The sequence below is a fragment of the Tyto alba genome, unplaced genomic scaffold (assembly GCF_018691265.1).
Source record: "Tyto alba isolate M040663 unplaced genomic scaffold, T.alba_DEE_v4.0 Super-Scaffold_5, whole genome shotgun sequence".
NCBI classification, from domain to species: Eukaryota; Metazoa; Chordata; class Aves; order Strigiformes; family Tytonidae; genus Tyto; species Tyto alba.
This window is the reverse complement of record NW_024881326.1, coordinates 21,960,602-21,987,320: the sequence shown is the minus strand read 5'-3', so window position 1 is coordinate 21,987,320 and position 26,719 is coordinate 21,960,602. Positions and strand designations below refer to the sequence as shown.

Below are 26,719 nucleotides of genomic sequence, written 5' to 3'. Positions count from 1 at the left end.
CTTTCAGCCTGGCATTCTATTACTCCGTAACCAGGTAGAGAGAAAGTAAACATCTTCACCTGGTTAAATGATTATACTACATCTCCTATGGCCCACAGGAAATGAGCTGCGTTTGTTAAAGGAAATCACTAATATCTGTTATCTTACACAATCATTTTAAGGAGATTATTAACTACACCTGTTCCCTATACCATACAACTCAGACTAAAATGAAAGACAAATTTCACATTAAAAAAAAGTCACCCACTTAAACCACTCCAAAGTGGCTTGTACGAAGAAGGAGTTAAACATTTAAGTGACCAGCACATCACATATGTTTGATCTAAAACAAAAAAGTGACCTCATCGTAAAAGTCTGAGGTCTAACTAGTGCTGCACGTGTGGCACCAAGTACCAGTGGCTCGTGCCCTGTGCATATGGCTCTGGCTTACTGTTATCATAAAAGTACTGTTTGCTCATGCTAACAGCCTCTCCCTGTGCCTGGGAGCAAGGAGCAAATCATCAGCTGCTCCATAATAGATGCCTACAGCATCCATGACTCACTGTAATTTGAAGAAGATAGGATTACACAAGCAAACATGGTTATTTCCACTGCAGAAGGTACTTAATTTCCTGCTCGTTGCCGTTCCCTAGACAAGAAGGACAGCATCAACCTGGGGAACATCCCTGCTGCCGGGCTGCAGCACTGGATGTTGGTGTCCCCAGAGCACGACTCTACCACGCAATGGCACAGCCTACACGGATGGAGCTTGGTCCCACCTGCACTCAAGTACCACCGACACCTTTAGGTACCTAGTCAGGACAACAGGGAAAGAGGCCACCCATCACGGGTCCACGGGAATAACCACGAGACAGAGCTCACCGCGGACACTTTGCTCACGACGTCCCTGGCAACCGCGAGGCCCTGCGCGAAGGTGCGGGCGGCCACGAACGCTCGCGTCACTTGTAGCTTGAGCTTCCGCGGCACGTCCCCGAAGGGCTTCAGCTGCTCGGTGTACTTGCTGACGCACTCGAGGTACTCGTCCGTGAAGTGGTACTGGGGGTTGACCAGCCGGAACATGCGCTCCAGCAAGCGCGCCCAGAACTCGTTGAGCATCTCCTCCAGGTTGACGTTGCCACCCACGTAGTACCGCTTCAGCTCCACGAAGAGGTCCTTGAACAGCTCCGAGTTCTGCATGTACAAGCGGCCGTACGTCCGCACGAACATGTCGTTCAGCGACTTCTCAGCATTTTCGAGAAGTTCTTTGAAGAACTCTAGAAAAGAGGAAGAGAAGATACGGTAAGCACGGGCATTGGGTTGTGTGTTCCCACACTTCTACTGCCATTGCTTACCTGGAAAATTCAGCATGAGACTATCATCCAAAGGACCCCCTAAAAATTTTTGAACAAGTTCTACATCTCAAAATTTTTGATTACTCTTCATAAACCAAGTCACTCCAACCTCTCTCCAGGACAGAAGACTTGCATGAGTGAAATCTCTTTTGATGCAAATCCGAACACCATGACAAAAGTCAGCAAAATGGAGAGGGGGGTGGCGGGAAAGAAAAAAAGCACCAGCTTCTTATGTTACCATTCAGCCATCTTAAGTCATTTCAAAGCACAAGACTATTGGAAAGCAAAAAGAGAGAAAAGTGGGGTTTTTGTTAAACAGACATTTTGCACAAATGGATCTTTCTTTTCTGCTGTTGTCAATTCATTTTCTGAATGATCATAAACTAACCTCAGAAAAAAACAAACAAACAAACAAACAAAAATCAAAACAAATGTATTTTAATACATTTTAAAAGCAAAACCCAAAAATCTACCTGCAGGTTCTTTTGCCTGTCTTGCAAGTTTGTCAGCTCTCAGGGCAGGGCCTGTCTCTAATTTACCTAATTGGCCCTGATTGCAGATGGGGCTTCAGACGTTTGTGGCAGTACAGAAAACCAAACCACAATTAAGCCAGAGTTTGCTCAAAATTCAAGGGCTAAACTCTTGGCACAAGAGCGACAAGGGATTTTTCAGATGACAAAGGACAGACGGGGGGGGCCCTTGGGTTTCATCACTTTCCAGAAGTAAATCCCCACTTCGGTTCACCCTCTGAGAGCACCGGACAGCCCAGTGCCGGAGGGCGGCCGCTGCCGAAGTGCTGCCACCGCGTCTTGGCAGTGCCACATACACCTCCAAAGCTGACGACCTGATGATGTCTGGCACCTTGGACACATCTGCCAAAGTGAGTTTAAAGAACATCCCCCACCAAGACAGTGCCATTAAAGCCTTGGTACGTGGGTCTAAGCAAAGACGACCCTACCACAAAGCCTTGGAGATTTAGTGCAGATGGGTTAAAATAAAAAACAGGGGAGGGGTCCATTAAGCCAAATGCATTTGGGCCATTTTGGAACAAAATTCCACACTCCCTGGCCTTGGGAAAGATCTGAGGAGAGCCAGGGGAAGTGCCACCAGGACAAGCCACCCCGTGCTGGTGCTGCTCACACCGAGCTGCCCCCCCATTTGCTCCAGCCCTGGGGGGGGACGCCGGCACAGCCCCCCCACCACCACGCACGGTGCAGGCGAGGAAGCGTATTATTTTATGCATGCCACCAGCAATTGAGGATTCTGACCTCTGCTTTTCTGTGACTCATATTCAATAAATATTTTTTAATAAAACATGCCTCTGTGTTTTTTTTTAATCCTCAAAGGAGTAATGTTTAAAGCCAGAAGTTGTTAGAAGGAAGGGGGGGGGAAATATTTTGGCCCAGTGTGAATTTAAACCTTGTTAAAACGTATTAGAAGTATGCTGAAGTTCAGATTTTCGTCTTCAAAGTGCTCCAGTACAAACAAAGCCTAACACAGAAAACATTTTCTGGAAAAACTGAAACATTCTTCGAGTTCCTGACGAACAAAGTCATGGGGCTCAGTGCCTGACATGGCTGTATATAATGCAGCCTCTTAGGAGCACAAGAGAAATGATCCAGGGAAGAAGAGATTGATTTCAAACACCCAACACATCCTCTGTCCAGTATCAGCAGGAACCTCCACTTTCGTTCCCATGACTGGCATTTCCTCTCCAGGAAGATTTTTTTCTGTTGAGTTTATACTATAGAGATTAGCTTGGTGTATATTAATTTCTAATTCACTTAATCATTTTGAAGGCTCACTTCCTTCCTTTGCTCAGACCTTTTAGTACCACCAAATAAGTTGTTTATTTAAATACTTTCATGCCAGGCACAAGAGATGGCAGATGCATCAGCAAACTCTTCAAAAAGAATAAGATTTTGAAATTATAGTGATGGGAAATCTATTACACAGTTGCAACCACCAGCCTAAAGGAACCCAAAGCAATGTTTTAAGCCAGGAAAGTTATCTCAAGTAATACATTCATATTACCATAACCAATTTATTCTCCTGCCTAAACTCATTTTATTGGTTACACTCCAAAGTGGGAGTTGAATAAACTGTAACCAGGCTTTCGAGCACTTCATCTCTTCGCAATTTTTCATGTGGGCTAGAACCAGGTATGTTCATTAATTACCCTGACAAAAAGGCAACCTAATTAGCAGCAAATACCTGTGCACCTGCAGTCTCCCAGCCAGCAGCTTTTCCCTGCCCAAAAGGAAGGTAAATAAAGGAAATGAAAACTTCCCACCAAAACCAGCCACTTTTTAAAACACTGCTGAAGGAGGCACCACGCACGCGCACAGCCGTCGTCTCGGGCTCGAGCACCAGCCGGCGTTTCCGTAGGCAGAAAACACCCGTTCTCAGGGGCCACTCTCCAAATCAGAAGGGGAGGAGGCCGGAGGAGGCTGGGTGTCTGCAGCCCACCCTCCCGCCCCGCAAAGCCTCCCCCGCCAGCACGCGCCTGCATCCCCCAACCGCGCCGGATGGGACCCCCCCGGGGCCACGGGCGGCCTCGCTGGCACCTCGAGGCTCCTGGGGAGGGGGCGGGGGGGATGAGGTGGGCAAGGTGGGGAGGAAGGGTGCCAAGCACACCGGCAGGGATGCCGCCCCACGCCAGCGAGCAGGGACGGACCCAGCAGCGGGACATGCAAGGCAGCATCTTCCGCCACGCAACGCACCTTGCTCTTCACTTGGTCAGCAGCAAGGATTAAATGAGAAAAATAAACAGGTATGTTTGCTCTAGCGGTTGGCATACTGTAAGCCTGCATCCTCAGTTTCTGTTCTCCCCCCCCCCCCCCCCCCCCGTCAAGAAACCAGCTTGGGCACAGGAAGGAACGCTAAGCTTTCCTCTGTGCAAACCATGAGCATAGAGATCAGTAACAAAAAGAAGAAAGCCCAAAAGTCCTTTTTTCGACTTAAATGCTAATCTGACTAGTAACTCCCTACATCTAATTATATATTAATTCTCCCCTTCACAGAAACAAGCTGATTAGCAAACACCAGTGTAACCCAGCATTAACCTTGCCACAAGAAGAAAAATAGCAGGTTCCTCTCTTACGTCTTGACTGTTTGCTGGGTAAAATAAATGACCACCTTTCATTTGTATTAGAAGTTGACTTGTTCTCAAACAAAGCAAACACGCAAAGGCCTCAGTTGCTTATTTTACAGCACTGTAAAAGCACGTTTTACAGCTGTGTTGCAAGCAATCTGTACTCATTAAATTATCGCTCTGACAGGCTTCCTGTGAAAAGCTGTCAAATGCAAACATTTTTCACAGATGACAAATCATACTTCGCCAGTGCCCTCCGGGACGCTTGCTATCTGGAGGGACGGCAGGCTCTCTCTTCCCTCCAGTTATCTTGTTTAAACTTCCAGAACAAGGGCTGGCCCCTCTGTTGACAAACGGGCATAAGCACACACACACACAGTGCCGGAAAGGACTTCACCAACTGTCCCACGGGAGCAGGACGTGGCTTGAAGGTGTCCCTGGTCCTCCCAGCTAAGAGCAGAGTGTGGAGAGATGTCTGGGTTACACGGAGAGGGCTGATCCCAGACAAGGTGCTGGGCTAACATGGCTCAGCCAGCTCTGGTCCAGCCTGATACAGCAGCGAGTCCACATTTTACCACTTCAAACCCTCTCGGTTAAGCCCTGCTGATGCAAAGCCATCTTGTCGCTCGGGGGGATGCTCAGGAGGGATGAGGGTACCAGCCTTGGCATCTGCAGAACAAAGCTGAGCTGCCCGCTGAGACCAGAGCCACAAAACCTTTCCCAATGCCAAGAAGAAAGTTTAAAATTCATCTGTATTGCGAAATAAATCTTGTGGACACTACAGGCTTTGATGCTCAAAGGAAGATGACATTTCCAATGCAATTAACTTTTAGAGATAGAAAAGGCAGTAATTTGCACTCAGGCAATCTACAGCTCTGGGCTCTGTTTATTCTGTTAACATATTTGAATTTCAGTGTAGAATTTCAATGCTCAAAACTCAGAGAAAGCCAAGAAACTGCAGAAAGACTGGATATGACATATCTGGTATTTCTGCAATTAGAGTTTGGGGTGGGGAGGGAATAAAAATAAAATCTCTGCTTTTGAACAAACTGTTCCATAAAAGAGCACAGTGGGAAACAATCATAGTTACTTGGCAGTTTCCTTTTTTTTCATGTAATAAGATGTATTACCTGTTTGCAGCTTGAGGGCAGACCAGCCCTGCCAGTAACCTAGCACAGGAGAGCACCGCACCTCCTCAAGGTGCTTCCACATGACATCAGTTTCCACTGCCAGAACAATTCAAAACCATCTTTCTTTCAAATTATGGATATATGAGCTACTTGAAAAAATATAATCACTCCACCCGCTGCAAGGCACAGGGCAAATCCCACCTCCAGACAACACATCCACTTCCTTAGATTTTTGTACTGATTTTTTTTTTTTTTTTTCATCTTGGATTCATAGGTCTCATCTGAAAATATCCTTTGGTTTTGTTGGTTTTTTTTGTTTGGTTGTTTTTTGTTTTGTTTGTTTGTTTGTTTGTTTTTTAATTTATTTTATTTTTTTTAAGAAGATATGTAACGTTTTCCTATTCATTGTGCTAACACTGTCAGATACATTAAAAGTGGGATTTTCATACAAGAGGCCTTATGATGAGGACAGCCTGCTGCTGTAGGACCCAGTCCTACCCAAATCGAAGGCCTCTCCTGGAAATTAGATGAACACATCAAAGGGGCACGTTCCCCTTCACCCACAGGCAGGTTCAGCATTTCCCTACGAATGCTGGTGACAAAGGAAGAAGCAGCAAAATTGCCTGGCCAGAGCTGCCTCCTGCCACCACCAGCACCGGCTGCCCCTCGGCAGGACCGAAGCACGGCTGTCCTCTGCCCCTCCAGCCAGGCGGGGAATCCTCGGGGCTGAACCAACACCTGACCACTGCTGGTGTGCAAAGTCTTGCCTTGAATTTCCCCATCGCATTTATTTCAGAGAATCATTTCACAGACGGCACCGCTCCTGCTCCTTTTCCAGCAACTGCAAAGAGTTAAACTACAAGCAATCCAGGACTCGGCACCAAAATCCCCCCCCACATTTTATAGAGTGAAGGAAACCTTAACTAGGGTGCAAAAAAGGCAGAGTCTTAACCAAGAGCTCAGCAAGGCCGTTGAGCCAACGTGCTCTCTACAGATGCCCATCTGTTGGCCATGTTCGGGTGTTCTGGTGTCCTTCCAAAAGGAGACCAGGGCTACCACGCACCTTTCTGCTCCCAAAGGCCGCCGGACATGCTACATTTCACAGGCACCAGGTTTGCTTAGATTAGAGCTGTGTTTTCAACTGGCCTCATTCTGTTTGAGGTTTCCAAATTGACTATGCAAACAGACACCAGGTAGACATGCAATTATTCAGCACACCTTAAAAACCAAATAAAACTAGGCTCAAGCAATGCAGAGGGAACATGCTGAATTTTTATAGGCACAATTAATTAGTTTCAGATAATTTGCCACCCAGCTTTTCAGGTATACTCTTAATAAGTTGTCCAGATTATGATTAATTAAGGACCGTCTGTCTTACCGAAACCTTTAATTTGCTTGTCTGTGTAAACAATTATGCTTTCCAGTGTGTACAGGAGAACACTGCCACAAAGACATTAATTATATCTTCTCGTGAAATGGTTTACTCATAAAATGTCCACAACAGCAAGATGGATTCCCAGACGAACGCTCTTGCCCGAGCCGCGGCCCGGAGGCTGCGCCGTGAGGGGCCGGCGCCGGCACCGTCCCAGCGCCTTCACAAAGGTGCATCTGTGGATGCAAACTCCACCCTGCAGCTGCTCCTACCATGCGGAGCAAAATTCAATCCAGACAGATAAAAGGAATTTGGAGGAGAAGAGACGAGTGTTTCACAGCTCTTTTTACCTCGAAGGTGAAGCCATCCGCAGCCATGCCACCTACTCCAAAGGAAAAAGAAGTATTTTTTTTCTAAATGTGCCTCATTACTTTTAATATGCCTTCACTTCCTTTATTGCATATACCGCATTTGTAATTTCCACCAGGGAAAAACAAACCATAGCTTAACAACCTTTTTCCAGAAGTGTTGAGAAACCGATGAATACAGAGTGTTAACACATTTATTGAATATGAACTCAGGAAGGGCAGGGCAAATCCACAAGCTGTTTCTCTGTCCTGTTTTCAAACATGTGTTAGCACTTACTGACATGGGAAGAAGTCTTCTGCGGAGTTTGAAGAAATACAGGCTTGAATCACACCAGTGACACAGCAACAGCCCTGACATGTGAACCTTGGAGAGTTGGGAGGGACATCTTCCCAAACTTTGCTTGATTGGTGAAAGGTTTCGAGACAGTAACAACAATTGGGCTGCAGCCCCGTAGGGAGAAACACCACCACCACCACCAAACAGAATTTTTAGAAGATTTTGCTTCTGGAGGCCCCAAGAGCATAATCTTCCTCTACACTCTGGGGCTGGCAGGAACAGGGCAGAAAATAAGACACTGTGCGAGATCACCACCATCACACTGAGACAAAGCTCCTTAAAAGAATAAGAACCAACCAAAGAGGAGACAAAAACAGTGCAGATTGCTCTCTGTGATTCAAGAAGCAAAGTGCAGCACATCACATCCTGCTGCATGTATCAGTCATCCCACAAATTAGTAAAGCAGCGACAGCAGAAATGCCCTTGTTCCCATCCCTCTCTGCCGCAGCCCCCATGGCAGGATGAGCCCAGGCTTCGCAGCCTCCTCGTCCCTGTTTCCAGGGGCTGTCACTGCCCATGCATCTTGTCCCGGGGCACCTATAGAGGGTTTCTCCTGCTGCTCCCACGCTACCTCCTCCCTGAGCAGCAGGTCCTTCATTCCCAGCTCCTCCGTCCTCATCATGGCCATGACTCAATGGCCGTCCTCCCTAACACACCTCCCTTGCTGCTCTTCCTTTTCCTTCCATTTGCTTGCTCTTCCCTCCACTCCCCCACCATGTCTAATTTTCACTGCACCCATTCCTCAATCTCAGCTGACCTTTCAAACACATCTGTTATTTCTCAGCTACTTTAGCCTGCTGATCCACATCCATTCAGTACCAACACACCAACTTCCCACCCCAAACAACAAACATTACGTGAAAAATCAGAAAGTGAGTTCCTTCATGTTGCCTCCCACATACCCCCAATTCAGAGGAGCTTTCTAGGACGCTCACTAAGGTACTTCACACATATGTATTCTTCCCAGCCTCCCTTCCTACTGCTGTTGAAGAGCTTGAAGAGGACCTGTGCTGCTGAATGGTGGGGATGGCTTTCTTGTTCCCATTACCTCAGTTCCCCTCATCTCATTATAGTTGCAGAGAGCGCTCTTCTGGCTAGATCTGCCTCTCTTATTTGTTCATCCAGCATGCAAACGGCTGGACACCGGGACATTACAGTACACCTAACACTAATGAAATAGCTCCAGCTCTGCATTGGTGAAATATCACACCCCCAAGCCCACCACAAGACCCCAAAGCAACACCAACTCAACAGGCATCCAGGGCAGCAGCTCCCAGGACTATGCAAGCAACCCGAGCCAGCGCATAGGCTAGGTGGCTCCTTTGTGCAAGAAGGAGGAAGGGAGAGTTAATTTTAAACAGACAAACAATAGCTCATTGACTGGTTGACAGCAATTAGTAACCAGAGAGCACCAGGCTTGTTTCCTGTAGCCAAGCATAAAGCGTGCTGCCTGCATCTTTGCTTTTGGGAAAAACACAAAAGAGTAAGAGCGATTTACCTCTAATCTTAAAAGCAGAACTGCTTGGACCTGAGATTGCAGAAGACTGACTGATCCCTCCAAGCCCATACACGAAGTGGTTTTGCCCATCTTGCTCACTTACAAAATCCAGTCTTCTTAAATTTTTTAAAAAAAAAAAAAAAAAACCTTCCCCCCTCCTACACTCAGGCAGGAGCCTCCCCAGCTTTGAGATCTTGTCCTTCTGAGATAACTTGACCTCAGGATCTTTCTGAGCATCCCAAAACAGAAGTCTGGTCCCCACCACTATCAGACAAGAATCACCCTTCTTAATAGACAAGACTAAAAATCACAGCAGTTTATGTACCTCCTTAAAAATCTCCAGATGGAGAGAAGCCAGTTAAATGAAAAAAACTTCGATAGTAGAGACAGAAGACAATTTGTTTCATTATTATTGCAGTGAGTGGGAAAGCACAAACAAAAGCCCACAAGTGGGATTTTCTAAAGGAAGTATGCTGGTGTTTGCCCCCTCCTCCTCCTAAATCAGTCCAACCCTACCCTGGGTAAGCACAGGTCTGAAACCAAGTCTGAAGAACTGGCTCTCAGCAACTGCTTCTTTCGCAAAATTTGAGGGATCTTCCCACCATCTTCTGCCCTGGCTGGTATGAGGTTTGGTGACATCCTTTTCTGGAGAAGGAGGAACAAGGCTGTGCCTTCACCCAGACACGAGTGGCAGCAGATAGACAAAACCACTCTATTACTTGTATGTTAATGATGCAGTCATCATCGGTGCGCTTGCCAGAGGATGAGTTGTAATGGTAGAGCTCTCCCCCACACAGATTTATTCAGCAGCACAAACACCACGCAGCTCTGGCACAGCAAACAAAGGTCCACCAGGTCCCTACTCCCAGAACTCCTGCTAAGCCACAACACCTGGAGCTGCCTCCTGCACAGAGAAATGCTCCAGCAGCCCGGACTAACCCCACGGTCCTGGGTGCCACGGGCACGGGGCAGGCCCTGGCACACGAGCAGGATGATGTCCCGGGTCTCTGCTCTCGCAGACAGTTTCCAGTAAGTTCCTCCAAAACGGTTCATGTGAGATGAAGGTCCCCAAAGGGCAGTTATTTCAGTAAGGCGGAGTGCCCCAGTGGTCTGCCAAATTCTAACTATAAGAGCAGTAGGCTGGGCACCTGCAGGGCTCGTCTTTCACCGTTCACCTCCACACTGCCCAGAGCAGCAGAGACCACAAAAGCCTTCCCTTGTCCCTCTGGTCTGATTCCCAGTTATTAATACTTCCCAGCCATGCATCCCGCTGTCCCAGCACACCTCCCTTCTAATTCCTACCTGGAGACAGTGGCTGGATGCCAATGACTATCTGAACAACAAAAAATAAATAAAAATATGAGATTCCAGTGGGGTTTTCCCCCAGTTTCAGAAGAGCTTACAAGGTATTTGGCCAACGTCCCCCCTTCCCACTAGAGACATTCAGACTCAGGCACAAGCCAGTTATTGGAAGTAATTTACACACCCATGAGTACAACAAGGCTCGCACTAGAAGATCAAGAGCACCTTGGGATGCTGTAAAGATGCACAGCATGATTTTGCTTTATACCTGTGGCTACTCTGCCCAACATGAGCATGGAGCCCATGGACAGGGGTCCCCTCCGTGCCCTCTGCCCAGTCCCCGTGCAGCAGAGGGGTGGGTGCACCCCTGTCTCTGGGACCCCTGGCTGGCTCCGGCTGCTTGGATTTGGTTTCTTTCCTCTCATTGTCCCAAAGGGGTTTCATTTTACACCCACCTCTGTATTTGTTTTATCTTAAATGCTAATGGCAAAGTCAGGGAGATCGGATCAGAAACAGGACCCTTGGCATAGCTTCCCAGATGCTGGCTCAGGTTGTACAATTTTGTACAAATCCTTCTGTCGCTTGGGCATTGGGAACCCCAAACTTACTGCCAGCCCAGCCTGGGGACAGACCATCCCATGTTTGTCTCCTGTACGTACCATTACCATACAACAAGGGTTGCAGAAGCTTGCTTGCCTTCCTTAAATCAAGAGCACACAGAAGAAAGGGACGAGACTTGCTTTCAAGTGCAACAGCAAAAGTGTTTGTGAAATGCAGGAGAACAAGCAGCTGCTTGCTGGACTCGGCCCCTCAAGGCAGAGGCTCAGCAGCCCCTCTGCTCATCGGGGCTTGGGGCTCTGTCCTCCCCAATCACTCTGCCACCAGCTGACCAAAAAAAAAAATAATTTCTCCCCCAGAAAAGGCCTGGCACAACAGTTCCATCTTCTGAGACATTCAGAGTGTGTCTTTAGTAAGAAAAAACTAAGAACTTCTTATCTAGGAAGCAAAAGAATAGCGGAAATGCTGAAGAAGAGTTATGGGCTATCTCCTGTCCCTGCTCCAATTCCTCAAAACAGCTGAGCAATTTCCCCAAAGGACTGCTTGGCTAGCACAGACCCCAGCGTGGAAAACTTCAGCCTGAAAGGGCAAAAGAGGTGAAAGTTGGAGTTTAATAAATGGGACCGAGCATTCATGAAGTCTTAATGTCACCATTAATCTTATTAATGTTATTAATCCTTGGGAGAGGGAAGGGGAGAGCACTAACTGGTGAAGATGAGAGAAGGCAAAAGAAATTTGACAAAAAAAAGGGGGTGGGGGCAGGAGGGGTGGGGGGTGTTTAAAGACCTGACTGTTATAGCTGCTTCTGTGGCATGAGATGTCAGAGTCACACAGATTTGTGGCTTTCCCATGGCTGTCGTTGTCATGGAGGGAGACACACAGTCAGAGAATCTCACCCACTAATTTCCCAATGAAACATATCAGAGATCAGGTATGCCGGAAACAACAGCAAATCTTCACCTCTAACAACATTTAGCAATGAGGGATCTGACAAAGTATTTTTTATTTCATCAAAAAAGCATTTCCCTTACTGCTGGAAATATATACCTTACTGCTACACTGGGATCAGGCTAGTGGTTTAAATTACAAGAAGAGACACCCCCAGAAGCCTACATAGCTGCACTGTAAGCAAACATTTAGACAGGATATAGAAGATATGGGACTCCAAAGCTCCAGTCTTCTCCCGGTGTCTGCAAGCGGAACACAGGCAGGAAGATCCGATGCTGTCACATTACGCATTAGGAGCTGAAACGACTTCTGGTCAGCCCTTTGGGGACGGATAATCAGCAGCTTGTTCCATGCTCCCGATTAAGAGGAGATAATCCATTTCCGTACGGCTTTTGTGTCAGATCAGAGCAATTCTGGCAACGGTTCCAACGGCACACAGCGCTCCGGCAACAGCTGATGCGAACGCTCCAAAAGCCACGGGGCATCCCAGCCTCCATCCAAAGGACGTGCCGCCACTTCGACTGTCCTTTTGCAGCAGCAACTGCTGCAAAGGTCACGCACATAACGGAGGCAGCTCGGGTTTGCCTCTCCTCTCGGACCTGAATGTCAAGGCTGAGAGATTAGCAGCCACAGAACCTGCAACAAAGACTTGCAAAGAGCTGGAGGACACGGTTTGCTGTTTCAGGTGCATCCTGGAGTGGTCTTTTGCAGCATGGGGATGTGTCACCCTGCAAGAGGAGCATTTGCCCCACTTATCAGGAGATCAAGTGAAGTGAATTCAGCCTCTGCAGTAACTCATCTTGCCTGCTCAGTCCCTCTACACAGCTGTAGCACAGAGGATTTCTTGTTAAACAGGGGAAGGTGCACAGCTCTTTTGCATCGGCTTTACTTTAATAGATTTAGCTACTAGTAATGAGGCAGCCCTAAAGAGCTGCAAACACTAATATCAGAGCATGGGCCCATGCAAAGTAAGAGCTCTGGACAGGACCACATGCTTCTCCAACCTCAGGACAAATATATGGGTCTTTATTGTCTCTCCTTCCTGTAGTTTGGGCACATTAACTCAAAAAGTGTGGGAAGAATTACACTGGACAAGGAGAACTCAAACACACAAGGCAGAGCTGAACAGAGTTGACCTGATGACCAAGCACCAGGACCAAAGGAAGGAAACGCCATACCACAAGCAGCCGATCACTCAACAGTGGGCTCTTAAACAAACAAAACCACCATAACAGTCAAGGGCACGGCATTCCAAAATTCTTACAGAAGTTAGAGGACATCAGAGGGAAGACTCCTCAACCTGTCCCAGTCACCAGCAAGAGTGCTGCTGAAAACCAGATGCCTTCAGCCTCCAGATGACTGGGCTGGAAGAAGAGAGGCAGTCATGATTAAAAGCCTTCAAAGAGGTAAATGATGGAGGATAGTAATCAGTTAATCTCTGCTTCCAGCCCAGGTAAGATTAAAAAAAAAAAAAATAAAAATCCCTAAACCAGTTCTGGCTGCAGCAAATAAAGATTTATATCTGATATTAGCAAATGCTCAAAGACGGGGCCATTAGGTTTTGGGACAAGCTGAGGAGGTTGCTACTTCTCCTTCTTTAGTTTTGTACAGGGCAGAGAAACACCCTTCAGGGACAGGTTGGGCACAGTAAATCCAGATTCCAGGAACAGGATCACACCACCCCCTTCCAGATTTGCCTGTCAAGGACTCCCAGGGCTAAGATCAGGGTGAGACCGGCACAGGGCACGCTGCGAGGGGCTGATGGAAGAACCACGTAGCACAAACAAAACAGCTTGTACAGGACTCCCTATCAAAGCTCACCCGTTTGGAAGCCTTGTGCTTTGACAGGTATCCATCTCAGCTTAACTTAATACCCCCCTTGCTGTCATGCAGCCCTGCAGCCATCTCTTACCCTACAAACAGGCAGACACACCTAGAAATACGTCTGCACCACGTCAGGGATGCTAATACAGTGAACAGTGCATGCTCTTTGTTTTCAATGCAGCATCTCAAAAAGCTTCGTCGTTCACTTAAGGTGAAGCAGATGCTGTTCTTCTGGTCTCTTTGAAAGGGCTTATCTATGGGCTGGATTTCATTAAGTGTCTTGTTCTGTGTTTAATAAGCTTGCAAGTCTAGACACTTTGGTACTCTCCCTATCGCCCCTTTGGTGTACCAGCAGGTAGAGACAACAGAGGTTAAGAGGGAAATATTTAGCTAGCAGATTTAGATGCTATCAAGATGATTGCGTAATTCTACTTTGACTCACTGCAGTTTCATACCCAGGGACTTTTTGACTCGCCCAAGTGCCAATTCCTTTTGAAAGAAAAGGGCTGCTACCTGCTGCAGTAATGTAAAGGAGGTCCCTGGGAGGTTCAAGACACAGGCTTTAGGATATTAGTAGAAAATCCATGTTGAACTAATGACCAAACAAGGGAGAAAAAGGTCCAGAGGAGCTGTGCAGTGGAATCACTCTTAACTACCAGACAACAATGATGGTGTACGAGCAGAACAGCAGCCTCAGCAACACAGCCCACCCGACTCTTCAGACATTTCCACGTGCACTTGGGTATCACCTCATTCCCCCAGTCAACAAGGACAACCCAGGCAGGACCCTGATCTCTGCTCCTCCCTCCTGGGGATGTCCCAGCCTGGGAGCACTGAGGCACCTGCAGAGCCCCGTGGGAACCACCACGACCAAGAGCTCAGCAACAAAACCAAGAGATGCTGCTCAGACCTCAGACGGGTGCTGTGTCGGATGCCTGGGCATCGGCTTCGGCTGTCTGCAAGAGGCGTTCTCAGAAGAAAGGTGCCCGGCTGCAAGGTGGGCAACGCTGGAGAGGTGTGTGCCAGCTACCTCCGGAGGGAGTTTCTTCCCGCAGCTCCCATCAGCCAGGCATGCCCCACTGAGACCAGTCTGACAGGGCACCGCTGCGGATCTGAGGGCAATGCCGAGACCAGTCATTTGCTTATCAGTCAGCCGTTAGCGTCACTCGAGTGATGGGAACTCAGCCGAGACTTTGTTCGTTTTGCTTCTGACCCTGCATCACACTTGAACCCTCGGCCTCTGCACAAAACCAGCTCTGTATTTATCTGCTGCTCTGCTCAGTGCCAAAGGCTAAGTGAGATGGATGCAATTCCTGTTGGTTCACAACACACTGGGAAAGATCAGCATTTTGTGGATCGGGGCTGCAAGATGTGCACATTACAATTACATGTGCTGCTTGGATGTACCAACAAAACTAACTGCAATCTTACATTAAAAGCAGAATGTTTTTTCAAAAGATTAATCAGAAAGAAAGATCTCCCTCTTTGGAAAACAAGCAGCCATAACCAGCAAATATTTTTCTCTCATGGCATTGTAAAACAAGGCACGCTCTGCCCTCCGAGCCATGAGTCATGAACTTCCTCAGCAAAGTGGGAGGCAGAGCAGAACTATTGCACAGAGGTCAACAGGATGGGGATTTTTTTACATTTTATCCCAAGGAGAGCAAGTTCAAGGTCTTTGCACTTACCATCAAACTTCTTGTATCGGGAACTAAACATGGTTTGTAAGTGATTGCTAAGCTCTACGACGGCATTTCTGAAGTCGTGTTTACTCTGCTGACTGTACTTCTCCTCCATTTCTTGAGAACAGCATGTGTAGCCTTGCGAGCAGACTTTCAAGTGGTCACCTGAAAAGCAGAGAAGAAAATATCCCAGGTTAAAAGGATTCTCCATGCAAGGGCAAAGAGGTCGGCTTTGTGAGGCAGGGGGTGGGAGGACCCGCAGCACCATCTCCTCCCAAGGACAGCCCCCCTCACTGCGAGCGCTGGACCAGGCACATCAAAACCTGATTCTGTAGAGGAACTTTATAGCACCACATGCAAATACCACTCCTTGTCTTTCTGCAAGAGCATTAAGAAGTGTCCTCTTATTTATTCAGTTAATAAATGGAATAAACAGATACTCATCTTGCACAGTATAATTTGAAGAGCCAGAAAATTGACCTGTATGTACCATGATATCTTCTGGAAGTTTTTGCTGAGTATTTGAATTACTTCCAATTAATTCAGTTAATACACAACACAGTATCGACAGCAATGGTCCTTTTTGTACAAACAATTTTTTCTTCACCCTCCCTACCTCCAATTATCACAGGAGAAGTAATCTCCCTCAGAAGCACAGTTAACACTGATATTAAAATATACTTTTTTTTTTTTTTTATGAAACAGCTCATTAAAAAGCTTTTTATTTCCCAGCTCCTAATTTTAAAGTTTTCTGTCATCACCTTGGGTGAAATTGAGTGGTCAGTTTTGGAGAATTCAAACACATTTTTCTTCCTTCACCCTGAAAGATAATGCTCTCCTAAGAGGAATCTGGCTCAAGCTGGCTTGGTCAGAGGAATCGTAAAGTGCTTAAGCATCTACCATGGTTCCGTTTCAAAATCTCACAGACTATCTGGGCACAGGATCTGGCCCCATAGAATTTGCTTTTAGCGCGTCTCGCTGCAGCGCAGGATGAAGCAAAGTGCTGCTGTCAAGTTCTGTGGGCCAAGGTTATCTCTTTGCATAGCAATCCTCAGCTCCAGCTTCCCTGACAGGTCCCACAACACAGCACCAGCACAGGCAGGTGGGCTTATGCTAAAGTGGTTCAAACTTGGGCAAACTGTGCAAATCTTTATCAACACTGAAGATATGATCAAAACAAGCAGTTAGTTTGAGAAACTCATCTTTCCAAGTCAGATGGTATTTTAAAAGACACAGCCTACATGTAAGCTGCTGCCTTCTCTCCCATTTCACACCCCGCTGCCAAACTTTATCCTTCATCCAGAGGAAGCAGATGGAGAAGTGAAGGCTCCTCCCTACCTGCTCATACCCTGGAAGCCACCACCAACCTCCAACCTCCACCGAGGTTGTGAGATTCAATGCCAGAGCTGCAAAGGACTTGTCAGCCCCCCTGCACAGAAAATAACCTCTTCACAACAGGAGGTGAACCATCCACTTACCGAAGAGCCATCCTATCTGCTAGAGCATCAAAAGTGGGTTTAGAAAAACAAAACCAGCTTTTGCACAGTGCAAAACAAAGTCTGACCGTGACTAACATGAGGAGTTGCTTCTCTGCCTGCCTTGTGCAAGTTCTCATAACGACGTCATTTTCCCAGCTATTGAACCTTTGCATGACTTTGCATGACTTTCTAGCCCAGAAATGTTGGTATCTCTCCTTTCAGACACTTAAGGACCATTTTAAAATAAGACACAAATATTTTTATATCTTTGTCTCTCTCTCTCTCTCTCTCTACCTATCTATCTATCTAATTCCTAGGAATCTCTCCTCCTAAATGTATTTTCCTTTTGTTTGTCTGTTTTACCCTGGCATTACACAGAGACCTTGACCAACAGATGATAATTCTGTCACAGCTTATTGCACAAGACCGTCTGCTGCTCTTGAATTATGGAAAGTTCAAAGTCTGTTACAAGAAGCAGCACTGCTTAGGCACAAGCTTCGGAAAACACAGAAAAATCTTGCTATCTCTCCTTAGAGATGTATTTTTTTTTTCACAAACTCTATTTCTTTCTGTCTCAGAGGAGCACCTCCAGCGGCAAATACATGGCATTACGGGGCGCATCACGGGATGCGGCTCCATTTAGCTTGATAAGGCATTTAAAAGATAAAAAGAGCGCCCACGACTTTTGGTTCCTGCCCAACAAATCCACCCCAGAGCACGCCTGGACACTCCTCTATGAGTCTGCCTTACTAGGAAGCATTAAAAAAAGTGCCCAAGCGCCACCGCTTCATTTCACTTTGAATCTCCCTGCTCCAGTTCCTACACAGGACTAAGGCTCTTTGACATAACAGGAAACAGAAATAGCAAGTGATATTTACTGCTAGAGCAATGGCTAGTTTTGAGGTGTCAAAATAATTTTATTTCAAAACTCTTGTAACAGTTTGTTTGGGGGGAGGTTTCCTAAATTTTTGGGGGGGAGCATGGGAGAGGTGGGGGGAAGTATGTTGGAAATATTTTATCTGAAATGCACTTCATGACTTCAGTACCACTTTCACGATGCATGCCCAACTTCGGTAGTTACCACTTACATACCTCCCAGTCTTTCATGCTGGAGGGGTAAGCCTCTACTTAGCAAATTCAAACTTACTGATAGCAGGATTTCTTTCCCTAGTTACACTTTGCAGACACCTCTGAAGTTGTCCATGGATGCTCTGGGATCCCTAAAACAGTGGTTTTAACAACTACTCCAATTTATTTATGATAAAAAAATAAGAGCCCAAGTTATTCACAAATACAAGTAACATTAACAAAGCAAATAATTTTTCTTTGACCTCCCCTCATTCCAGATTCGGACAGTGCCTCCCTGGGACATACGTGCAAAGCCAAGCAAGGAAAACACTACTGATAGTAAATCAAGCTTGCACAGATCCCATTTGGTTGATCATTAAGAAATTATGCTCTAAAATGCAATTCAGACATCAAAAAATGAATGACCAAGCAATCTAATTATGGAAGATATTTCTCAGTCATGTCAGCACTATGTGGTCTCGGCTTGTGATCAAGAATTAGCTCTGTCTGGAGCTGAGGAGCTCCGGCTACTCAGTGCTAATCGCAGGAAGATGAACTGTGTTACCCAGTGTTAAAAACCATAAAGTTTAGGGCTGTGGGCTGCTTTTCTTGCAGTTTTCTTATGCCACAGTGGGAGATACCAATGGAAAGTCACTGAGGGGCTCCAGTTTTCCCACGGGGAGGGTTGTCCTTAGCACTTCCACATCCCTGAGAGTATGTCCTCACTGAACAAAGCAACAGGCACTGACATGGTTTGCAAGAAATCTTATGTCTAGCCTTCGTTTTAAATCAGCCAGCAGAGCTGATCTGTTCAGCATCCATCCACAGAACTCATCCTATGCCTGAGTTCTGCAGGGAGAGCCACGCAACATCCCCGTGTCTCATCGCCTTCTCGGGCGATGGATCCACCACACGCCCCTTCAGCGAGCGGCTGCGGTGCCGGGAACTGCCTGCACCTCCACAAACAGACCCCGAAGCATGGCATCCTCAGACAACAGCTTGAAAACACAACAGTGCTAAATCCACGGCATGCAGGGGAATGAAAGCGATGGAGTCTGGCAAGCAGCCACCGCCACTGGTCCACGTGAGCACGGACCAGTTATGCACAACAGGAAACACCGACCTAGAGCCAAGACCAAAAGACAGTGCTCTTCATCTTTCCAACTAGTAGTGAACTCCTCTAAGAAAAGGGAGTGAAAAACACTAATATTTAGGCCCACTTCAACAGAGATCTAATGTTTATGCATATTATGTAAAGAACACTCACGGTGCACACTCACTGTCAAAGACACATTCGGCAATAATAATTTCCCAAGTTAAAACTCATCAAACAATGCCCATACAAGGCAACTCTTCATCTACTGTTGAGTGTTAAAGACTCAGCAGCTTTTGTAATTTATCACCATGTGAGCACAGCAAAAATATAACTCTACCACAGTTTCCTTTCAAGTTAGGCTTTTTATTGAATTGTTTGGCAGGGTGTACAATCATCACGTCAGGGGCTGCATGGCAAAAAGAACTTAAGTAGCAGAGAATGACTCCAAATATCTACCGCATATGCATACCATCACTGCAGCTTGTCATGGATTTGCAGATCTTTCTCAGGGCCTGTTGCAGCAAGAATTTTTATCTATTTTATATTACATAAGAATACAGAGAGAGAAATGAGGGACCAAAATTACAAAAGAAGCTTGCTCCTTGGCTAGTTAACAGCACACCTCTGGGGAATGGAGGTGGTAGTTTAAAGATAGAAATGTAATGGTACACGATGTTACCATCTGTACATCCAAGGAAATGTGCTCAGAAAGGTAATCTTGCAAACTTATGATTTAAGCCATTACAGAAACACCACATTTAGCAGACTCCAGGAACACAGAGTTTCTTCCAAATCAAGTAACTATTTTGCAATGTGTCAGAAAACAAGTTTTCATCGAATGAATAAGTGTGCAGCACAAACTCAGGGGCTCTGTGATCTTGAAAAGTAGTTCCCTTCACCAAACAATTTTCCAAGACCTTTTCAAAATGTTGTTTCTGGATGTCTAACATGCCTTCCCAGACTGCTTCTCCTCACCTTGACCAAGTTCATACTTTAAGTATACCTAGCTGTAAAACTAGCTAAACTTTCAGGAGTGGTTTGCTGGGAGGGGGCGGGGGGGGGGGTTGTTTCTTTAAAACACTCCCGTACGCAGTCTAACCCTTCATTGCAGCTCAGTAAACAATTCAAATGCAGTTTATGGTCTGAGATGTTACTGTTGGACTTCGCTTCTATGTGAGAAAACAGGCTGGGGTAAACTGGGCTAGTGGAGGAGTGGAAGGCAAGCACTGCTGGGGGACCAGTAAGCAGGACCACCATTCCAGCCTCACGCTCTGCCTCTTACCTCTAGCACACATCAGCTTGTCTCATCTTTAAAAGAATTTTATGACTTCCTCTGAACCAACTACTAAAGGAATCCTGGACTGTAATGCTGGGCTCTAATCCGATTTCACACTAGACTTGCCTTCTAATTATCACAGAATATTAGGCTTCCACCCATCATATATAATTGACGTGCTACCAAGCCTTTTCAAAACCCCCAACAAAGATGACAAGAAACACTAGCATCACCCCTGAGCACAGCTCTGCCGCTCCGGCCCCACGGTAACAAGGGACAAGAAGAAGAAAGCAAAGCACGAGCTTGTGATTGACTCCACTGGAGTCATCGAGACAGACACGGCTACCGAACCATCCATCCAATCCGATCACCTTTAATTGTACCTAAAACAATAAAAACTGCCCAGTTTTCCAGGCTACAGAATGACTCAGGGATGCTCAGCATCGCTGGGAATGGACGGTGAGCTCCCGCCCATCTGCAGGGTTGCTGCCATAATCCCTAGGGGCACAGCCACACCTCCCACAGCCACAGCAGTCCCTGCCCCCCAGGGCAAGGCTGGGTCACCCTAATCGCTGCTCCTGCTGCTTTTAGGTATCTGCTAATGAACAGCACCACAGAAATCCAGATAGCGTCCTAGCATATAAATATTTCCAGGTGAAATGACACCAAGCTGCAAACACCAAAGGGGCACAACGCACGCCCAAAGGCAACCCTGCTGCCTGCTCCCTGGCTGTCACACACACGCTGCTTGAAGAAGAGCTTTTTGCCCGGCACAAGCAGCAAACTTGAATTCTTAGTTGATGGCTCTTATCGGAGTACTCCTTTTTCACCAAGCGGTCAGTTTTCTCCGCTTGCTTTAACGCTGTGCTGCTGTGGGACTTGTGTTTATTTTACTGGGGAAAATACTCCTGTGGAGATGGTCGCGTGCCAGGAAGGAAGAGATGTAAAACAGCACTGAGGTCCTGCTAACGGAGGCGATGCATCTACAGAGGGCAGAGTTAGAAATTTCTAAGCTCACATCCTGCAAACGATGCAGCGCTGCTGGTACCCTCTGGTCAGAGCAGGTCAAACCAGGTTGGGGGACTCAGAGCCATACCTCCCTCTGATGCTCCCGAGCACACAGTGCTATTTCCAGCCTGATCCACTATTTAAACTGCACGCTTCTGGAAGCGCTTCGTGCAGCATCCTCCCTCCGTCCATCACCAGACACAAAATAACACACCCCATTCCCAATATGAATAATTTCGCATCCTAAAGGCCACCGCCATGCAACCAGGGTCAGCTTTCCTTTCTTGCTGCCTCAAAACACATGGAATTCTCATTGGGATCTCAAACCCAAAAAGCACCAAAAGAGAGAGCGCACCCCACGTACCCAAGCCCAGGTCCTGGCCGTAGAGGTCTGCAGCCAGCATCGCCCTCCAGCCCGGCACGGGGGCTCCAGCCCTTCCACAGCCACAGAAGCCCCAGTCCTTGATTCGATCACCATGGATGCTCATCCCCAGCTGCACCTCTTTATTCCAACCACCCAGGATTTTTTAAGCCAGAAGCATCCCCACGTGCAGTCGGCTCCCAAAGCTGACTGGTAAGGTTATGAAAGTACCATAATCTGGCAGCGTGTGCCAGCGTGCAGCATATTTAACATCCCACTCAATTAGCAATCATTTTATAGAAATGGTTTATTTGCCTTATTAATGTTAAAGCCATTTGTTTCCCCTGCGCTTCCACTTAGGTTATTAATCAATGTACGTTTCATTTTTTTGCTGATTACTCTAATGGCACAGAAAAATTCCCCAGACTCACAGAGAAAGTTTATAATAGTGAAATGATTTTTTTTTTTTCCAAACTTGTCAAGGAGTCAAAATACACTCTTTGATACCCAAACCAAAGGCCTTTCACCTACACTTAACAACAGTGAACTATTTTCAGTCGAGCTTTCCTGCATCTGTTAACTCAGCTGCTAATCCATCTTGCAGGCGTGAGGAACGCCAGTGCACACAATACCTCAGTGACATACCTCCCTTCAACACAACAAATAATCCTAATTATTTCCATAGCGCGTACCTACAGTTACTTAAAATATCGTACACAACCGAGGTCTGTCTGGCTTCTATTTTTCCATTTCGCTTTGTTGACAGCTTTGGTTTCCCAAATTTACTGCCAAGAGGGTCAGGGACTGAAGAGAACAAGAGAGATTTATATCCACGTGTGTACATTAAGCCAAAGGCACATTAGGAACCTTAATTTTCTACTGGAAAGAGCAACTTAGGACACAAAGAGGGCTCTTGCCTTCCACCCGTTCAAGTCCAAATTACTACCGCAAAGCTCGTCTTCCAGCTGATGACAGAGTCAGGTCCCCAAAGGACCAAATCCGGTCGGCTTCAACGGGTAGCGTTTCCCAGAGCAATTTTGGGACATCCCTCTGGGACAGGGGCAGACCAGCAGAGCCCTTTCCATGCCCCTAATGCAGCTCTTCAGCCCCAAACAAGAGACAAAGACCTGCCTCTGCTCTCCACACCACCCTGGAGAAGCATCACTGGTCAAGCGAGGTCCCCTCATGCCCAGCACTCCCACTGAGGTTGGGGCAATGGAGAGGGTTCAGCTGGACACCCCCCCGGACCAAACCCAGGGACTCTCTACAGCACGACTGAGCCCTTCGCGGGGGATGGCTGAGCAAGGAGGATGCAGAGCCTCACCTTCAGCTGGGTTTTAAGAGGTCATTTAAAGTTAAAGTCCTGCTCACCTGAGGGAAAATACCATCACCGCTTCTCTTCCACGGCGCAACCAACAATTTCCTTCCCAACAGAGCAGCCCAAATACTGCAAGGTTTTACACCCTGGAAAAATACGCCACGATAGAGTGAGCTTTCATTCCAACAAACAGGATATTGAGTCAATTAGTGGCACACCAAACACAAACCAGACAGATGAAGATAATGCATTTCTACAAACATCAAAAGGGAAAGAAACCACACAAAGACCTGCATATACAAATAAGGCAAGAGGGGGAAAAAAAAAAAAAAGAATACTACATAATTAAACTTATTACTTAAGCAAACCTGCAGAGTAAAATAGCTCTGGTTAACTGCAGGATTCTCCCTGGCTCTAGCTAAGACAGAAAGCTTCAATGAAAACCAAGAGTTATTTCTTAATTAAAAAACAAACCCAAAAAATCTCTACTTGACATCGCTGAGTGAGAACTTAGGAAATGCAAATTCTCTTTATTATCACCAAATTCTTTAGGCATGAAATAGTTTTCATAACGTGTCTCTGCCTACATGCCTTAAGTGAGAGGTGTTACACAACGGACAAGTTATGCTGAAAATTATCTTTTTTTTTTTTTTTTTCCACTTCTCTGGTGAGGAGGACAGATACACAAGGTGTACAACAGACCCATTTCTGGGAAGGCTTAGACAGGTAGTGCCCCTGTCCCTCCACCAGCCATCAGGGAACAGTTAGAAAGCCCAATGCTTGCAGTCAGTGATTCTGGGTATATGTAAAGGTAAAAATAAAAGACGTGATAAAAAAAGAAACAAAAACAAAAACAACCCTGCATACCACCAGTGATCAGACTTCAGAATTCAACAGAAATTGTCCAGCAGATTTTACAGGGGTAACCCAAAAAAAAAAGAACCGCACCAAATATAATTTCACGCAATTAAAGGCCGGGGAGGGGAGGGCAGAAAGAGGGAAGGGGAAGAAGAGAATCCATTGGGAACAGCAAATACACAGAATTACTGAAGCCTCAGGCACAAGGAACAGTAAATAGAAGTGATCTGGCTGGGAGACAGTTACTTTCTTTGTGAGACTTCTCATATTTTTCCTCAAAATTCCCCATTAAGAAGGCAAAACAAAGCCAGAAAAACTGCCTGTTTGGTTGGTTGGTTGGGTTTTTTTTGTTGTTGCTGTTGGGGGCTTTTTTTGTTGTTGTTTTTTTGGGGTTTTGTTTGTTGTTGTTTTTTCCCATAAAGCTTTGGGCTATTTGCCAAAAAAGCAACTTTTAACCAAAACGGATTCCGCCACAAACACTGTCATTCAAACTGGAGTATTTTTTCCTTCTTAACAACATTTTCTCCCTCCGCTTTCGGCCCCCCTCTCTCCATGCTCCCCAGACCCTCTACAAGGCACCTCCCGGGATGCTCGTCGGTGCAGGAAAGCACCACACATGGGCAGGCAGGAGAAACAGGAGCAAGTCCCTGGCAACCATTTTTCCAGTATTTTTTTTTTTTCCCTTTTCCTTTTCAAACACAGCCGATTACAGTGTCAATGCACAAAAACACGTTTCAGAGCCGCACAGTAGTTTCTTGTGAGATGCACCCAGGCTCACTCGTTTGTGCCAGCAGATTGGTCATCTGCTGGCGAGTCCCAGATTTGGCAGTAGATGACCCTCGAAAGCTTCAGCAACGTTTTGAGGTCATACAGCCCTAGTGAATCTGAGATTCATGGTTTGGAGGTTTTTTGGGGGGTTTTGTGTTTTTGTTTTTTTTTTAAAAAAAAAAAAAAACAAAAAAAAAAACAAACAAACAAAAAAAACACAAAGAAATGACCAAAAAAATAAAACCTCTCAAAAGAAGGTGTTCATGGTTTTGTGGTGGCATTCTGTCTGATGATCTCCCCAGTTGAGAGTTAGACAACCTCGGAAAACCACCGCAGTGCCAAATGGTGGCACCAGCACATTTCAAGGCAAGGACCACTGTCCCAAGGCTCTGGTGCCATGGCCGTGTGTCAGCCCCCCAAACACCTCACCTTTCTGATGTCGCCAGCTACACAGGGGCGTGACAGAAATGAAGTTTTCCTGCTTGCAAAAGCAAAAACAAGCACACGCCATCACACAAAGTGAGGCTACTATTTCCACATGTTAAAAGTGCACCAACAGGAATAAAAGTACTAAGAGTATATGAACTGGCAGCTATGACCCAAGCAAAAATTTTAAAAAAGCCCTGAAACCTAAAGATGTTTTTAATTCCTTAAATAAGAAACAAAGCTTGTGAAATTCAGCCACAATTTCCTGTTTTCAACTTTAAAAAAATATCTTGGGCTTTATACAAACAACAATCTAATCTATAAATTGGAATGCAAAAGAAGTGTTAATTAATTTCCAGAGAGATTAATTCTCTGTTGAGGGATCCAAAATAGGCACTATGGAATCTGCTGTAATTCTGAGACCAACTTTACACAGAAGGAAAGGGAAGGGAGGGGAAAAAAAAACAAAAAAAACAAAAAAAAAACAAAAAAAACAACCACCCAAAAAAACAACTCACAACACCAAGCTGTAAACAACTATATTGAAGGGCAGTGTACAAATAAATATGCAAATATCTGGGAAGTAGCAGCCTTGGGTGGTTTTGGGCAGGGAGGACAGCAAGTGGCACGCAGGGGCTCAGCAGAGAGCCAGGACCAGCCAGGGCCACCCAAAAGTCCTAGCTGACACAGACAGGAGGTCAACCTTTGCTCCCCTTGCTTTGACAGCAAAACCCACGCAAGTCTCTTGCTCCACGCAGCTGCCAATGGTGGGGCTTACTTCCCACCCTGCAAAGGCATCCTGGACTTCGGACCAGAGCACCAACTCCTTGTATCCTTCCTCCTGCCGCCCCACATGCCACCGGCCACCCACACCACAGCACCCAGTGCCACCAACCCCCGGGAATCCCCGCTCTGCGGGGCAACAAAAGCAAGCCAAAGATCCGCACCGAGGAGAAACACTCCATCTTCTCAATTTGCAAAAGTATCGCTTGCCTGGGGTTTTATGAGGGCAGGAGTTACGACTTCCGGTAATTGAAAGTATAAACAAAAAGATGAAAAGCTTTAAGGGTTCAGGTGTAGCAAAGTCCAGCTGTAATCTAACAGTCGGCTCATGCCAGGAAATTGGCTGCGTCTGCACATCCCCACTGTCCCCAAAGGCACCTCACAAGGCAGAAAACCGTGAGCTTTGGACTGCTTCTCAGGAATGGCTAAAACCTGAGGGCCAAGGAAGAGCGAGTTCACCCGGGCAGGTTGCCCCATCCACACCCACGGGCAACTGCCGCCCCGCGACCCTGCCCAGCAGACCCCACCGCCACCACCGACTGCCCTCCCTGGCCACCCAGGCAAATAACGAGGGGTTTGCCAGGCTGGTAAGTGTCCGACACCAGCATTTAGATGAGAGCAACCAGGTGCAATGTTCTTTCCAGGCCTAGTTTGGAAACCGGTTTTCACCCCGCAGTACAACCCACAGCCCTTGCCTGGGCTGGCAGCGCACTGAGGGTCCTGCTGGTACCCACTGCACCGAAGGGCGTCATCCATCCCTCCATCCCTCCCTCCATCCCTCCCTCCCTCCATCCCTCCCTCCCTTCCTCCTTCCCTCCCTCCATCCCTCCCTCCA

General features: G+C 46.6%; 1 protein-coding gene across 1 annotated transcript in view; it reads right to left on the bottom strand.

Moving 5' to 3' along the window:
* GPC4 (glypican 4) overlaps window positions 1-26,719 on the bottom strand; it is a 69,927-nt gene that overhangs the window by 22,891 nt on the left and 20,317 nt on the right. Inside the window, exons 2-3 of the mRNA XM_042807369.1 lie at window positions 15,451-15,609; window positions 862-1,253 (exon numbers count right to left, since the gene is read on the bottom strand). Coding sequence (XP_042663303.1) covers window positions 862-1,253; window positions 15,451-15,609 — 551 coding nt within the window. The remainder of the gene's footprint in view (window positions 1-861; window positions 1,254-15,450; window positions 15,610-26,719) is intronic.